This window comes from Protopterus annectens, chromosome 7.part0 (genome assembly GCF_019279795.1).
Source record: "Protopterus annectens isolate FY-2018-M chromosome 7.part0, PAN1.0, whole genome shotgun sequence".
Lineage (NCBI taxonomy): Eukaryota > Metazoa > Chordata > Ceratodontiformes > Protopteridae > Protopterus > Protopterus annectens.
Genome location: NC_056739.1, coordinates 1,245,199,354 through 1,245,218,383, shown reverse-complemented (window position 1 = coordinate 1,245,218,383; position 19,030 = coordinate 1,245,199,354). Strand labels below are relative to the sequence as shown.

The following is a 19,030-nucleotide window of genomic DNA, read 5'->3' as shown; positions in this document are numbered from 1 at the left end:
AGTGTCAATAATTATTTAAATTATTTAAAATGCTGGTGTTATTTGTTGTCCAAGTGTCTCTATTATTCTTTAGGAAAGAAAAAGAGATAGCCAAGGAATAAAGTGTCCATTCAATGTCTCTGTTATCTCTATCTATAACTCTGCAAGCACAAATTGCCTTGATATTTTGTTAGCTGCTGTGAAAACTGTAAAATTTGAAACTAAGTCACAGTTTGAGACATTTAATAGCATGGATCTTATTTGTTTAAAATTTAATGTCAAATATTAACAATTTCAGTGAAGTAATACGTGAACACAATTACTGTTTTAATTTCTTGATATATTTACTGATTTGCTAAAATCTCAAACTAAAAAAGCCATTACAAACTAAGGAGGTACAGTACAATACCTTTGCTAATCTTAGATGATGCATGCAGTTTTAATTGTTACAGCTAGCCAATGGCCTTAACAGAAACTTTTAGCAAACATTGCTGTGTAAATCAGTTTTTTGGGAAAGTTTTTGCTGCATTTAAGAAATGAAATCAGAACAGTGGCAAAATAGGGAGAAAAGAAAAGAGAATAAACACTTGCATACTTGAAGAAAAAACTTGCATTGCATTTTGGCAGCACCAAATTACTTTTCACTCATTGCTTGTTTTTGCCAAAAGATAATGGGTAGTAAGTTTTAGTTTTTAAGTTATGGCATGTTTGACTTCAGTTTCTGAAAGGTTTTGGAGACGATGGAAATAGTTTACATGTTTTAAAAGACTGTAGCTATTTGTGTCCTGATACAAACCACTGATCTATCACTTTAATATTGTTGGTAAACAGTTCAAATAACTGACATGTTTTAGAGTCTTATTATATAGCTAACTTAGTATGTTTCTGATGTCTCTGGTACTTTTTCTACATATTTTATGTTTTTTCTTATACCTTAAAGAATCTTATACTCTTTGCTGATTACACGGGGTAATTTACATTGAGTATGTGCCTCCTTTTTTCCTTTTGTTCATAATAGGACCAGATAAAGAGATTGTATTTCATATTTTCCAATGCTTTTGTATGATCGTCAGCTTGCTGCAGCAGTTCTCCTTTTAATGTTTATCACTTTCAGCACTGATTCTTTAAAGCTTTACTATAACAGCCATAGAATGCATCCCACTGATTTTCATATTTTTAGTTTTTAATAACCTACCCAGATGCATTATTTTATTGCAAATCAAAGTTGCTGTAGAAACCTCTGAATTGTATTATTTCTACTTATTCAATTTCATTTGCCTAAATACTTGCAACTCTTCTTCCAAAATGTATGTACATACAGTTTGTCTCTCTCTTACACACACACACACACACACACACACACACACACACACACACACACACACACACACACAAAGAGTGAGAACTCAGTTATTTAGCTATGACCATCTAGCTATCCCGTTAAAAAATATTGCAGCTCATTTAGTTGGAGCTGTCCAGCTAACAAATTTTGAAAAAAAAATCTTGTTTACTGAAAACAATTGGAGTCTATCAATTAATACAAATGTGTCTTAAGTAAGGCCCAATTTTCTGCAAATTTTTTGCTTTGTTTAAAATTCAGCTTTTGTTTTCTTCTTTTGCCCTTTTATTTTTCTTTCATCCATTTTTCTCACAAAGTTTATTTTGTTGTCTGTATACCATTAAATAAGAGCTCCTTTTTCTGCACACAGAAATTCTGAGAAATACAAGTCAAAAATTGACTTTTACTGGGTCTCCACTTTGTCAAAAACAACTTGTACAAAAAAATAATAAGCGTAATACAGATGAGTCACAGCAACATTAAAAATAGCATGCTTTACTTAAATCAAACTGAGATTTTTTTAGGCTTTACAGAATATAATTTTATATACTACTTATATGCAACTTTGCACCATACCTCTGCTAACAAACAAATGCACTTTTATATTTCCATTTCTTTTGATCACTAGTGAAGAAAGTAAACATTATTTATAATTAGCACATCAGAAGTTGAAAATCACACTTTCTCCACATGAAAGTCTTGTGGAACTTCACTTATCACCTTGTAATACATACTCAGTCCTTTGTTTAGTCTTTGGTCCATATTTGTACATACTTCTGGTTCTTGGTGTACCAATGTGGCAGGCGCATAGCATTGCTTTACCTTGAGGCGACAGAATGACTTTTCTTGCTCTGTGTAAAATGGCACATTCATGTATGTCTGCCTTAACTCATTATAGCCAAGTGCATCTCCAGGCATTTCAGCAGTTACCTCCTACTGCACCTGTAGGTGCAGGGCTGGTGCTAGCATTTTGAGGGTTTCTAGAAAGTTTCAAGTTGGTGGCCCTACCCAGGAGAATATAAAGACTGACAACGTTGCAGTCGTGCCCCTGTTTCCTGTCAAGCTCATCCACCTCCATTTAATGATCACTGTATAGTGTTACTACATTCAGACCATTAAAAAGAATTGAAGTGCCAAGGTACACACTTACTGGTATTTAGTACCAATGTACATTATGACTAGCCCCTGTACCACAGCAAGGTTGTCACTCACAGAGATACATGCACACACTGAATGGCATTCAGTAGCAATGTCATTACATTGCAACAGCCTCTGTACTGTATCAAGGTAACCAGTCCCACAGAGGTACACTAAGACACCCACAATGACTCCCACACACAGGACATAGACACAGAAGACAAAGACAGCACTACAGTAAGACTGAACAGAGACACCCACACAGAGTCTCTCATACAGGACAGAGACACACAAGACAGACAACTACACAGACTCTCGCATACAGTACATAAATACCCATAGATGAAGACAGCGCTACAGCAAAACTGAACATTAACACCCTCACAGACTCTCACATGCAGGACAGATACCAACACAAGATAAAAACAGCAATATAGCAAGACTGAACAACTATCAGGGGCAACACATTCCTGTCTGCCTGTAAGAAAAGAGGTATGACAACTGACAGGATGTAGAGCAGTGCAAACACAACCCCCCCCCCTTACTGAAAACGTAAACAAACACATTAATTATGCCTGAGCCTCTAATACTATGAACATTCATAAGTGACACACCGAGATGTATGCTATACCTACATGTTTTGCAGTAACAAAAGGCATATGCAATGCATACACACTTGCATAATATCCTATTTCCAAACACACAACACAAAAAAAAAAACTTAACTCCCTGGCTGGCTACTGCAGCCAATCGGGAAACTAAAACTTACTTCCCTGGCTGCTACAACCAATCAGGTCCTTTACTTCGCTGAAGTGGATCTAATTGATTGCAGTTTATGGGCAAGTTAAAAAAAATGGAATAGAGCAGTGATGTTACACAGCCGTGCAAATATCCAGGAGGTACCCAACAAGGAATGGAGGAAATGAAGAAACCCGTGGCTGCTTCATGTGGGGGTCCTTGTACGTGGGGAGATGTTCAGGGGCTCCCCACAACCATGGATTCGGTGAGTGCCTAACACCAGCTATGTTTAGGCATCAAATATTGCTTGTTCATATTTGCATTAATAATTCCAAAACCATGCTACATACAAGGTATCATAATATTTTATCCTGAATCATACATTATGGCAACCACAATTATAATGATATTTGACCTCTGTCAATGAGTATTTGTTAGAACTGTAAGGTTATAACTTCATTTTTTAAAGGCTCTAGTTAAGGGTACACACTCAAAAGAAGGGAATGAGTTAAGTTTATGTGAAAACAAATCAGTTCAGCTTTGCTGAAATAAATTACAATATTCAAATTACATTTAGCATTAATTTATTTCAGAGTCGTTCTCCTTTACTTACAAAACCCTACATCAACACATATTTTTTACATGTAACCTGTAATTTAAGAGTGCAATGCCTTTTCTGAATGAAAATATATAAAGCTCAAATTTACCACTACAACATGAAAAGGTGTGAACATGTTTATACATGTTGAAAATGCAATATGTGAAACTGATTTTGTAATCAGTTGGTTAAGTGTTTTGAAGTAAATGTACTGTAGGTATTTTTCTTTGTATTCAAGTTCTATACAAATGTGTAACTAGAAAAAAAGGTTAATATCCAGTTGAAACAAAATGAACAACATCACAGAATATGAAGAAGAACATAAATTAATAATAGTAAAGATTGTAAAAAGTGGTCAGGTTTAACATCTAGTGTTTGTGCTGCCATAACAGTTTTCAAAATGCATGGTGGTTTGATGCAGGTGAGAGTAGCAGAAGGTATTTCACAAAGCAAAATTATGTTGAAAATCTAATAACAGCAAAATGGAGCACAGCTCGTATGCATAATTGTGGGTGCCTGCCATATAAGCAAGAAGTTACCTTTTGGACTACCCGATGAAGCAAAAACTACACAAGCTAAATGAGATCAGCAGAGAACACTGAGTTATAGCATAGGAGCCACAGAAACGTATACTCTGGTCCTCAATCACACTGCCGTTTGTGATCTTGGTGTTTATTTTTGGTAAGCTACAAATCTGGACTGGAAATAGAGTACAGGTTGACTTTGTTCTCCTCCTTTCACTATTGACTTTGTCTTAGACTAGTACTATGATGGGCTCTATCTCAGTGCAAGCCAAATGGTTCTGCCAGCTGTAAGGTGTGTAAAATAGAATGTAATCAGTTATGGATAGGTTATGCTAGCAAATCCCACATGTAAAACCCATGTGATCACCTCCTGAGCTTCACTGAGAAGTACGTTAATATGCTACTTCTGGGATCCAGCTAGGACACTGTCATCATCTGTGACTCCTTCTGCCAGGGTTTCTCTGAATTAAGAAGAAGATGGAATATCTCTGTGACTACTGTACTATTACCAGAAAACTCAGCCTTCTCAAGTGATTGGAGTTCCTCAACATGCCAAACATGCCTACAAACATTCTCAAGTCTACCACTGTGGAGTTTTGGCTTAAAGTCTGTCATGGGACATAAGGTTAATAGTGAGAACCACATATATAGGAATGGACTCCCTACTTTTCCCAAACGATTACAGTAAGGAGCAGCTAAGACTTGAAAACTCTCCAGAGATTGCTGTGTATTCTATCTGCCTTGATGACCTTACATGTCTCTTGACTTAACGTGTAGCCACACACCAAGTAATACCTACAGAATCAAATGAAAAGCTAAGAATTTGTTGAGTCTGTGGAACATTTTATTTGCAAAATGCTATTCATACATCTCACTCAACAATGATGCCTAGGCATGAAATAGAACCACACTGACAATATTGACTTGCAAATTCAGCCGCCACTCTTATAACATCCTGAATTGCAACAATATTGAACTTATTTTTCACTGCAGAAATTAAGATTCTAAGAAATTAACAGAATCCTATATTCAGAAAGGGCTTAATTTCAAGGCTGACAAGGATGTCTTCTATTGGATGTTCTTTAAGTTCAGAGGTAAATATCTAAGTAAAGGGCCACATCAGATCTTATTTTGGGAGTTTTTGAGAAATTGACCTGAGTCTCTGTTGCAGTCTGTGTATTCTATTTCCTTGATATCAAACATAAGCTGTTCCTGGAGGAATTTTTGTAGCAATACTTACAAATCAGTAGAGGAAATGATAGCACTGGAAGGTGTAAAACAAAATACTGGACAAAACTGAGAAAGAATGAAGCCTGAGGTATGCTTTATGGGAAAAGACTGCATTTGCTTATTTGTTTTTGAATTGCCCAGTGAAAGTGGTCTATATAGCTTATGTTATGAATAACTCAAAAACAGTGATGCTTCACACAAGCAGCATGCAGTGCACTTACAATGCACATTTTCCACTGTTATAGCTAGACACAATGCAACATCCTACATATATTACAAATGATTACTATCATCATCTATTTTAATCTCAGCAGGTTTGTCCTAAAAAACAATAGTGACTTTTTAAGCAAATACTCTTTTAAATTATGTGTATGTTTATACCCAATGATAAACAGAAAGAATAACTAGGGTTATATATACATCATTGTTTTTATCTGTAATAACATGAATGCAAAGTCTGCAGTGGTCAAGGACATTTTGACTTCTTTCTGAAAAAAAAGGCAATGCAATGAATGTACATTTTTTAAGCCAGTGGGAAACGCATGTGAAAAGTTGCATATTCTTTCTATTTTGATACATAATCCACTTCTCCAGTGCCTACTTGTATTATATGAAGCAAGAATAAAAAATGAAATCTGAAGTTTAATGCAGAATGTGTCATCATCTCAACTCTAAGTCATAGTCACAATCAGTTGTCAGTGCTAGATGTTGGCTTGCACTGGGACTGAACTCTAACAATAGTGGTTAAACATGTGTGGATGATACATCTCAGATACACCACTACCAAGTTTTGCTAAGCAGCACAATTAGTAACATATATAGATAGGTGGGCCTATGAAAAACTGAGTCAAGATAGGAAACATACTACCAACCTTCCACAGACCTAGAGTAATGTAATATTTGCAATACATTGGAAAGTTACTCTTGTTTTACTCAACATGTGCTCATACTTTTACATTTTACTGACAACATATATTTGCTCGCTGTTGCTGCAGTTTCTGTTTCACATGTGTCTAATACTTTTATTTTATTGACAATGCATCTTTATTCAATATTGCTGCTTTTCAGCTTCAGTGCATACCAGCAGGCATTGTGAAATGATCATACCTCTCAAAACTACCTCATTATGAGGAATCTTCCTTATTTTAAGCCTTAAAAACTTCATGTTCCTCACAATTTTGCATCACATATTTAGTGTTAGCCATTTTTAACTGATATGCATGGCAAAATAATACTGAATTATATTAATTCATCAAAAGAACATTTCAACAACATAAGGTAACACATTAGCCAGCCTGCAAGGTTCCTAAATGAAATTATTGGTACGTTTTCCACATTTTGTCCATTGTTCCACATTATGAAAGTGTTTCACATTTTGGAGATGGATGGTTGAGAGCTATGCAAATGATTGCTGCATATTCATAAAAGTCTTTATTATCAGAGAACAGTTGTGTAAACACTTTCTATTGATTGCCAGCAAAAAAGCAACAAACCACCTTGGTGCAATATAAAATGTGCACTATGGCTATAATACAAACATCACTAAAAGGTAATAAGAATATAGCTGAAAACTCCCTTTTTGCACAAATAAAATCAATAAGTGTGCTCATACTGGAATATTCTTCAGACTTTAAAATACCCTTGTTTCATACTTCACTTAAAATATCTAACAAATGAGCACATTTAAAACTGATTGATGCCTGTTAATGTTTAGCTCTCAGCAGACACCTAATAGAAATAGATATAATAGTTAAATAGGTTGCCACATTCAGCTAATGTAAAACATTTTATGTGGGAAAGACTATTAAGGATATATATGACTGCATGTACAAACATTTTTATGTATGAAAAAGAATGATACTAATAATGCTTTGTTTAAGCACACTGTATAGGTAAAGAGGAATTTAGTATTTAAGCAATCAATAAATTCCTGCTATGATAAGAGATGACAATTTATTAAAACTAAACAGTAAAAATGAAAAACTTTATTAAATGCTAATGAACAGTAAATATTAAAGTAATATATTACTGATATGCTTCTGCTAAGAGCTAGACTTTTTGGTTAAATATTGTCGTTAGGTCATTAAAGTGTGATGTGGAACACCTGCTTTTTCAGAAAGAAATGCCACACTTAGTATGAAACAGCACACTGGTTTTATGTTTGGGCAACCAAGAAGTTTCAGTGAACTTTTATTAAATTTTGCTTATTTATACATTGTCAACGTTCCTCATCATAAAACATCAATTTTGTATAAAAAGGTTTCAATGTAGCCATATAGAATATAATACCAAAGTATAGTTACTTAACTCTAGCATATTTACTTACCTACTGATTGATTCTATGCAATTATGTCTAAATGTAGGTGTCTGTGTGTGTGTGTGTGTGTGTGTGTGTGTGTGTGTGTGTGTGTGTGTGTGTGTGTGTGTGTGTTTGTGGATGCACGTGGGTACGTGGGTGTGGGTGTCTGTGTGCGAGTGCATGTGTGTGTGTGTGTGTTTGTGTGTGTGTATGTGTATGTGTGCATCCCTGTGTGTGTGTGTATGTGTGCACCCCTGTGTGCGTGTGTATATGTGTGCGCCTGTGTGTGTGTGTGTGTGTGTGTGTGTGTGTGTGTGTGTGTGTGTGTGTGCGCGCATGGGTATAGATGTGTGTGTGTGTGTGTGTGTGTGTGTGTGTGTGTGTGTGTGTGTGTGTGTGTGTGTGTGTGTGTTATTAATTAGTTCAAGTCATTGTACTCTTTTTTTTAACTGTTTAGATCCATTAGAAATAGGGGTATCTCCATTTCAGAATACTAAGAAATGTTGGTCTTTGTTAACTGGCTTACCCAGAGTGACACAGTATGCAAGTGAAGATAGAAGGTATCAGACTCATGTTCAAGTTCAGAGTACGAGCAATAGCATGACTCTGTATTATCCTAATGCATAATAACATCTAAACTTGCTATCACCATAAAAATTGTTCAGGTATATCTTAAAGTTATACAAAGTATAACATTCTTTCATCTCATTCGGTTGTTTATTCCAGTGTTTGACAATTCTGCGACAGAACTAAGTACTGTTAATGTTATTTGTGTTATGCTTTCACAAAAAATAATCCATGTAGTTTAATACAACTAGACCAAAGCATTTAAAACAAAGGGATCTCAACATGTCTTTAACACTAAGATCTGTTCACCTCATAGTCTCCTATAAGAAATTACACCCAGCTGTAAAATCTTAAAGCTGTCATAATAGGACATGCCAGTAAGTGAATCTATCTGTTTAGTCATGCCTCGCTTGATCTGTTCAGGTATCATTCTATTAAATTTTAACCTCTCATACCAAATGGAGCATCCAATCTCTAATTCTGTCTGGATAACATGTACAAGTATGGAGAAAAAAGATGACTTATTTTCTGGACTTAATAAATCTATTACTACAGCCCAAAGTTTTAGAACTCCCATTTCTTATTTCCAAAACATGGTTAGTATTTAAAGATAGCAATGTTCTGAAAAAAATTCCCCACCCATGCTATATTTACTGTGGAATTTATTTGCTGCCAAAGATAATAAATTTGGTCTCAATAAAATGAATAACTATCTGCTTAGCTGCTACCAAGGCTTGATGTTTATATGATGAATCCAGAAGTAAGTTATGTATGGGACTATGAACTTACACAGAAACTCCACCCCACTATTGTCCCTTTGCGTTCTGACTAAAATAAGAGTTAAAACAGGAATACTTTCTTTCTTCCCCATTAGCCACTTTAAAGAAGGTCTCAGTCACTTATCTATATTACAGTTATTCTCATGTGTCCCATTTCTCCATAGGTCAAGTTCATTATCTAAGATTTTTTTTCATTCTTATATATTCTTCTAAAAGAAAATGAAAAACTTCTGTGGCAAGTTTACTGCAGTTCAGAAATTATGTTGCAAAACATCTACGACTAGCTGTTGAGAGACACAATCCATCAGAGGCATAGACAAAACAGTTGTCTTCACTCTCATCCTACCTTAAGAAAGTCTGTTCCTTGAACATCTGTATCTTAGATAAAGGCAAAGTCATCTTTTAGATGTTCCTATTATTCCACCACAGCTTTCTTTGTGTAATGGTTGAAATACAGGATTGATTCCCTTCTCACATGTATACTGCACCAGTGTAACTAGTTCACAACACGTGCGCAGCCAGTCACTTGTTCTTGTCTCATTTGTCCATACGTGAATGATTATGCTGTCATACTTGACGGGATTTTTGTAACTTTATTGAGATCTCAGGAATATGCAGGGTATTGAATCGGGGAGGGGGGGCCACATAACAGTCTATGGGATGAAACTCATATGCAGTTCATAGTCCTAACTTTGATTAAATAAGTATTAAGAGGTAGGTAAAATTATGCTTTGTTTAAAGTTAAAGGTATCATTAATGTTGTGACTTTCGGCTTTTCCCGGTTGGGGGTCACCACAGCGGTACTCCGGTCCACTAATGATTGGCAGTTGATTTTTACGTACCGAGTTGCCAGCCCTGATGCACAACCTTCAACGAAGGTACACCCATTCACGCATGTCTCCACGCAGAAGATGCTCTAACTGAGAATCAAACCAGACAGCGTCTTACTGTGAGGCGACAACGCTACCGCAGCACCACCACCGCGAACTTTAAAGGTATCATTAATAATTCTGGACACCATGTATATTTGTATAAAACAAAGTGCTAAACTAATTTAATTTAAAGGTATCATTAATAATTCTATTAAATTAGTTTAGCACTTTGTTTTATACAAATATACATGGTGTCTACAAATTAAATAAAAAAAGCATAAATATTTACTAAATGAAACACATGCCACTATACTGAAGATGCTCGCAGTTTTATAATTCAGTTAATAATTTTCTTATAAATTAATCCTACAGGTTGTCCAGTGGCATTTTATGGGAAGGACTGTGCCAAAGTATGTCAATGCCAGAATGGAGCAGACTGTGAGCACATAACAGGAATGTGTACATGTAGAACAGGCTTCACTGGGAAGTTCTGTGAGCAAAGTAAGTATAAACATATTATTCCATGCTGCAAACCCTTAGATAACTGATTACGCAAGCTTACATGCCATAAGTGAAAAAAATTAACACAGTGGTTTTCAAAGTGTAAGTTCTTTATTATACATCTGTCAAAACTGTTATGACCATTTTCACTGCTCATTTAAGCATGTGTCAGTAGTTGTAACACCACTTTGTTATTAACAGCGATGAGCTACGATTAGAATTATAAAAGCACCAATTAACTAAAATTCTAAAAATGTGCCTTTGTTCCAGTCTCATTCTGCTTTCCAAATAGTTAATTGGTTCACACACCTTTTTACTTTATACAGTCTGTTGCCAACAGGATGCCAACTTAAATAAGTTAAGTTGCTCAAATGTTATTATCCTGTCTTCTATATTACTGTGTTTTAGTAGTTTTTGAAAATTGTATTGTGCTTGTTAACTTTATTGATATTAGCTTTGTAATAATTGTATATGGAGCTTTTCTCCACGGGCCTCCATTTAAAATGGGCTCATTCTGGCCCAATGGACTTTCCCGGTTAAGAAACTGCAAATAAATAAAAACATAAATAAATTAAGCTGTTATTTTGATATGGTAGCATCATACAGAAGCCCTCATATAAAGCAATTGTTTTGTATTTAGTATAGAAATTCAGAAATGCATGAGATTTAATACAACTGAAATGGATGGATAGATGAATGGATGGGCCCAGAAGCCATGAATTGACATCATAGTGTTTTTTTTAATGTTTATATAATCTGTACACAATATAGGACTGCAGTGCATCAAATGAAGCCATTAGTTTTCATCTGAAGGCATCTAGTGGCCAGAAAATTTCTAGATGGTACTGTTACAGCAGATTTACTAAATGCTTTTTACTAACAGTTATGCCAAGCCTCTGTAACATAATACGTCATAAGCAGAGATTAGATAGCAGTATTATATACTGAAGTAAAGGAAACAGACAACGGAGGTATTCATAAATGTTGTACAAAACTTCATAGGATAGGTATGCGATAAAATCACATTCCACAGTAGTTTGCAATTCATAAAAGTCACCCATATCACTACTTAATTGTATATTTGACTTTGTACCTGGAAGAGTCCAGGTATGGCATAGTTCTGCACATTAATCCTCCCAGCAAACTTTGCAGTTCACAAAAATGTAAACCATGAAGTTTTATTAGTCTGTGATACTGAGGGAGATAAAAGTGCAGACCAACCACACCAAAATTATCAGCCTAGCTCCCAGTGGCCTGGAAATATTGATTCAGTCTAACATAGCTGAGCAACACCAACAACAACTGACATGACACTACACAAAACATCAAAACATGACTTTTAATACAAGGTTGCAAAACTTTTACTACAAGGTTGCAAAAGTGCATCCCATTGTTGTCAACAAAGCATATAAGCACACAACTAGAACCATATAGGCATCACTGCAGTACAATGTTGGCAAAGATCTCCTAGCAATGGAAGGAAATGCTCAGCAGACCACTTCATTTATGAATATGTAAAATGAGTTCACTCCACAGCAAGACCAGGGAGGGTAAAATGTTTATGAATCACCCCCCGCTATGTCTGTGGTGGCAAGCCAAACAATGATACACTGTCATCAATCAGTGGTATTTATTTTACCTGTCTTTAGCTGCCTTTTTGCTATCCTAGCACATTGCATGCAAAAGTTAAATGTATCAGCTTTATTACATAACACTGAGTTGGCTGGTCAGCTGCTTTACACACTACTGAGCAGGATTGACATGGTTCCAACAATAGGGTATTTCTATTTCTTTTTCTGAACAAATTAGATACTATATGTTTATGTTAAGGTGTTATAAAGAACTACCTCTTACAGTCTTCTTAGTGTTACAGCTGGCATGTGCACTGGAAATCAGATAGGCATCCGGTATACAGATACATTGCTACATAGCTTTGAGATCAAATAATTCCTGTTTGTAAACTCATGCGTGCACACACACAGACACACACGCATACACACACACGCGCACACACATGCGCACACACGCACACACACGCGTGCACACACACACGCACGCACACACGCACACACACACACACACACACACACACACACACACACACACACACACACTGTTTTCTGGGTGTGGTCAATGACAAAGCTGCAGTACAATCACATTTCTGTCTACCTTCATGGTGACACATTGCCAGCAGCTAGACTAATGAAACTGTTGCAGTTTAATCTTGAAATAAAATCACTCTTCAAAAGGCAGTAACACTTCCCCCTCTAACCATCCTTCAGAAGTCCATTCTCTGTTCTGTAATTCCTGGACCCATATGAATCCCCCCTATGTTTGAGCATTGTAAGTCTTTTTGGCTACCTCCCTCAGATTCTGTAAAGTACAATTGGGGATTTATGCATGTCTTACCTCTCCCTTTGTCATTCTTCTCAGTTCACCTTTCAGTGGAAGTCTAATATTCCTCAATGACTGTATCTCAAATTCAGGTTTGTTGCTACTAGTTATCTCGTCTCCTGTAGTACCCCTTACAGAGGATGTCTAATACCTTTAATCAGCTGTGGCTCAGGTTCGGGTTTCCTGCTACTAACTGTATCTTTCCCCAGAGTAGCCACCTCACCAGCTTCTGTTGAAGACATGGACATTGGGTAGCATTCCCTCCCTCTTGCCACCTTCTGCATTCGGCTGCCTTCATGTCTGGCTGCATATAATTGCATGTGTACAATGTACTGTGTCATTAAAGTCATTACTGATTAGAATATCTGACAAACACTGCCATCTAATTGTCTGTCTGCCCTCTTTCTAATCCAACTGACCATAATAGTCCTAATTGGATTTGACTACCCTGAAAAGTTATGTCCCTGTCTAGAAAGTGTAGGCTTAACAATATTTATGCCTAATGCAGTATCCGTCTTTGCATTGGTTTATTTACCATTTACCAAGGTAGGCTGCAGGCCTTGTAGTAATCTGAAAAAGCTGCAGTTTCAAGACCCACCACTATCATAGTACTATGTGCATTACCTTCTCATATGGCTACTTTTGTTATCCTTTTTCTCTGGAAATTTGAACCATGCATGCTTCATTTGTTTACACTGAATATATTTAACCCCAAGACCTAAGCATGTAATGGTAGCAGTGGCTTTCCCCCTTGCCTGTAGAACCTCTTGTGATGATTTAAACCATTTCCTGTTAGTTCAGTCATGCCCTTATATACTAATGGGTATCCTTTTCTTCTGCAGTTGTGCTGTGATAGATTTGAGTTTTTTTTTTTTTTTTACCCAGTTCATCAGAAGTGTTGCAGTTAGTCTGTTAATCAGATTGTTACATCCTCAGGAAAGTACGGCATGCTTGCTCCATTATCATAAGATCTCCCGGTATTTCAAAAGTAATAATTTGACATCCACATGCCTATCTATTAAAACAAGTGTTATTTCTGCAGTGAAATCATCTTCTATGTTCACTAAATTTTTTTCTATTAGCTTTTAATGAACTTACTCTGTCTAAATAGAATAAAATAAAATAACTGTTATGCAAGATATATGTCTGCTTATTTACCTTGTGGCTGCAGAGTTCTACGCAACTTTTGGGGTTAAATTTGTTTACAATAGCTATACCACTGCAACTAATTTATATGTAAAGAATAAGAATATAGTCCCACCCAATGCTACCAATTAATATATCACATTGAGAGGCTATGGTCTCATTATCTTCACTACTGACCATCTACTATGCAAGGGACAATTGGCCTTAAGACCATTTGGGAAAAGCACACTGCTGCATCTGGTAGTAGTCCAACTCTGCTACAAACAAATAAGATATACACTGACCAGATGCAAAGCATAGTTATTGTCAAAGGAAAAATATACTTTAAAAATTATCAAAACACGGTAGGTTCAGGTTAAGGCACTTTAATCTTGCATCAAGGAGACAAAAACGTGCTAGTACAGAGTTTGTCTAACTAGAATCAGGAAATACAGGTATTTTTATACATTTTCTAATAAGACATTGCCTACCAAGCTGACATAGTGAATCACAAGTTTTGTCATCATTACTTTACAGTCATTGTTTTTACAATATTCTGCTAGTACCATCAATTTTTGTGAGAAACTTCCTAAGAAAAGCAACGTGGCCTTGGCTACCACCGGTTAGATATATGCAATGTTACCATTCAAGGTACTATGGCTAATTCGAGCACAAAGCAAGTATAGATTGCAGTTCATTTCTCTAACAGTCCTTTATCTGTGTTATCTCTAAACTTCTGCAGCTGCACATGTTCTCATACTTCGAACAGAGCTGATTGTTTAAAATCATTACATTTACAGAATATAGCATTGTTCATTCATTTTTTCTGACCTAGCAGATAATCACCTGCTTCTCAAGTACATTTCCAAAAGGCATAAACATGAATATTGCTGTGCAAGCAATTACTAAGTCAAAGGGCATCTTGCAAGTTTCAGAAAGCACACTGCAGTTTCAAAAAGCATCTTTTCAGTCTCATATGAAACTCAACTGTATATAAAACAGTGCATATAAAATAGAATGAAAAACGTGTTAACTTATTTAGTTTCTAATTAGCATTAAGCATACACACATTAATACACATTTTTCTGACATTTCCCCCCTGTTAATACTTTTTAATTCTATTTTCAAAAGAATAAACAGTTTGCTTCTTCTCCTAACCTCTTCCATTCAGGATTTGCAGTTAAGAAAGTCATTCAGTTTAAACTTATGAAAGTTTCACATTCTAACAATTCTTCAATTTCAGTACTTTGATACAAAGTCTCAGAAACTGATATATCTATAAATTTGTTGATTAACTTTTTCATGCAGGGGATACCACAACAAATACATGCTCCTAATAGGAGTAATCCCACACAAATGGCAATCAGAATGTTCATTAGGATGGAACCCCACCCCCCAAACAAATTCTGGAAAAAGTCCATCAGAGGGTTTGGGCCTGGTTTGGTCATGGCCGACACTTGCTGTATCACCTCAAGGTGGTCGTTTATCTCATGTTGATGATCAGGTATATATGCACAGCACTCTTCTTTGATTAAAGCGCACGTACCACGTACCACCTTTCACTGCTAGGGTGAAGTCAAGAGCCATTCGGTTCTGGAGCACTACAGTTCTCATAGCATTCAGTTCATCAGTTATCAATTCAAGAGCAGAAAAAGTTGCATTACTCATTACTTTGAGACGTTTAGGCAGTTTTTGCAAATCAATTTCACTGCGCCATATGCAGGTAATATGCCTGTCCACGATATAACAGCATCACTCAAGTCCATGTGCGTCAGTTTTGTACCCACAGTATGATGGTCTTTCCAGCCCACCTCAATCTGTCCCACTGGATTTTCAGGCTTCCTGACAGCTTTCTTGGCCACATCTCGGGTATTTCAAATATTTTCCTGAGGCAAAACTGCAGTGTGTCATATGGCCGGGACCAGGTACCCCAAAAAACAACTGCCGGACCAATTCTCAGGTAACCATTTATATGCTTTCTTACCACACACAAAATAACAATCCTCTACCTTAGTAGTTACTTTGTTATGAAATGGCTGCCCTGCATGAAACATTTTCCTATCTATTACAGATAGTTGTTTAAAAAGTACAGGATTATGTTGCACTTGTTCAATAGTCGTATGCATGGACTCAAGAAATGAGTCATAATTTGAACTACAAGCTGCACCCATTTTGTTTGCTTTGGTATAACATTTGTAATGTACAGTCACATTGCACTTGCTCCAACCCACTTGAATTGTGTCATTCTTATAAAAACATACAATTCCCTTTTGTGTCACAGGCAAATACAGTGCTACCTTATCATATGCTTTAATAGCTACGGTGTCATAAACCAAATTTTCCCAGGTCTCATTGACCCCTAGGGGGACTGCAGTCATTAATAACCCCCCGTATGCTGTTGGTATGGCTGTGCAAATCCAGCAGTTCAAAACATTAAAAGTCTCAGCATACAGACGTGTAATTGCCTGATAAGTTTTAAAGTTTGGGTGCCAGTCTATGGTCGGCTCATCACGTTTAATCAGTTCAACTTTTGTGGCAGGATAAAGGAAAGGCCACAACAAAAAGATCAATGTTATCAGTATAGCTACCAGAATAATCATGCAAGTTTTCTGAGGTTGTTCTGTATCTCTGTTTGCTCTATACCTGGTCATTTTGTTCTTGTTGTACAACAGTAACAAGGTTTTTGTCCAGTTCAAAGTTCTTAACCAGTTTACAGTGTGTCAAATGAATCCAGGACACTCGCTCCGCGATCTTGACTGCAGTGGGTGTCGACAGTAGTACCTGGTACGGCCCTTCCCAATTCGGAGAACTCCAGTTTTTTCTCTTCACCACCTTCATCCAGACCCATGCGCCTGGGGCTACTGCTGCTTCCGATGGTCTTGTTTGCTCTTTATCTGAAACAGAATTTAACTGCAAAAGTTTGTTATTCAAAAATCGCCTCATATTGTGACAAGTGAACTGTCAGCCTCCTGCTCTGCAGGCATGAGAGGTTTCCATTGAGGTGTATAATATGCCCTCCCAAACAGAACTTCAAAAGGAGTTAACCCTTTTGCATTTGGAACAATTCTCATGCTCAACAGTGCCAGAGGTAAACAGTGCACCCAGTTCTTTTGTGTCTCACTAATCAATTTTCCAAGCTTGTTTTTCAAAACCCCATTATACCTCTCTACTAATCCTGCAGATTGGGGGTGGTATGCACAATGATTTTTCAGAAAAATCCCGAAATAACAGCTAAGTTGTTGTATAGTTTGATTTACAAAGTGTGTGCCATTGTCACTATAAATCTTTTCTGGTATGCCAAATCTAGGAATAATTTCTTTAACGAGGACTTTTGCAACAGTAGCTGCATCTGGATTTTTAGTTGGAAAAGCTTCTACCCATTTGGAAAACATATATATAATGACAAGGCAGTACTTCTTATTTTTGCATTTGTTCAGTTCTATAAAATCCATACAAATAGTATGGAATGGATACGGTGGTATAGGGAAACTCCCTTGCTTAGGTTTCAATGCCCCTTGTGCATGATGCTTGTTACAAACATGGCATGCTGCACAAAATTTTTTTGTGTAGTTTGTAAATCCATACGTCGTAAACACTCGATTTACTAACTGTACCATCCCCCCTGTTGAGACATGGCACTGCCCATGGCTCAACAAAGCTGCATATCTAAAGAAGTTAGATGGTAAAATCGGTTTGTTTTCTTTGGAGATGTACAGTCCCTTCTCAAGGATTGCTCCTCGTTTTATCCACTTCTGTTTTTTTATATTTGTAGTAAGTGTCAGCATTGTTTTTAACATTTCTAAGTCTAAAAATCTCAGATGGTTGTAATTCCTCACGTAAAAGAAAAATTTCTGAAGCTGAAGCTGCTTGTTTTGCAGCTGTATCAGCCCTCGCATTAACTTTTGAAATTCTATCCTGTTGCTTGGTATGAGCTACGCATTTGCAAATAGCTACTTTCTGAGGTAACTGAATAGAGTCTAACAAGTCTAAAATAAATTGCGCATGGTTAATTGGTTTACCAGTAGATGTTATCATTCCTCTATTTTTCCACTGCTGTGCAAAAACATGTACAGTAGAAAAAGCATACTGACTGTCAGTAAAAATGTTTACTTTCTTACCTTTTGCTAAGGTACATGCCCTTGTCAAGGCAATCAATTCTGCTGCTTGTGCAGATAAGTTGTCTGGTAAAGACTTTGCTTCTAAAATCTCGGTATCAGAAACTACTGCATATCCCACTAGATTCTGTCCTGTAGGACCCCTCCTGCACGAGCCGTCCACATAGTATGTCACCTCGGCATCATCCAAGGGAGCATCTGTAAGGTCTTTTCTAGGTAGTGTCTTTTGCACAATCTCCTGCAGGCAGCAGTGTGGTTTGCCATCTGCAGGGGTTGGGAGCAAGGTTGACGGATTCAAAGTTGTGCATCGTTCAATTGTCATATGAGGTTGGCTCAACAGTATAGTCATAAAGGAAAGATGTCTAGCAGGAGAGAGGTATGCTACTTTTTCTTGCAGTAAAATAATCGCGACTGCATGAGGCACTCTCAATGTGAGAGGGTGAAACAATACTACTAAGGCTGAAGCCTGCACTGCCATTGCAGCTGCGACTACTGCTTGTACACAGTGGGGCAAGGATCGCGCCACTGGGTCTAACTGTGATGAATAGTAAGCTATGGGGCGTTGTTTGTCCCCATGCTGTTATGTTAACACTGATGTCATATAACCTTGCTTACAGTCTACAGTTTGGAAAAATCGCTTATGATAGTTTGGGAATCCTAAAACTAAGGAAGAAGCTATCAGTTGTTTCAGTTTGCAGAAAGCTGATTTTGCTTCTGGTGTCCACTGTAATAAATCTTGTGCTGCCATCAGCTTTTTGAATATCAAGTTAGTCAGCGGAGCAGATTCCAAAGCATAGTTTGGAATCCAACTCCAACAAAAGTTAGTAGTACCC

The 19,030-nt window shown here is 36.8% G+C and overlaps 1 protein-coding gene across 1 annotated transcript in view; it reads left to right on the top strand.

The window, feature by feature from the left end:
* The window catches only part of MEGF11 (multiple EGF like domains 11), a 4,956,374-nt gene that overhangs the window by 4,730,991 nt on the left and 206,353 nt on the right, over positions 1-19,030 (top strand). Inside the window, 1 exon segment of the mRNA XM_044077861.1 lies at positions 10,435-10,563. Coding sequence (XP_043933796.1) covers positions 10,435-10,563 — 129 coding nt within the window.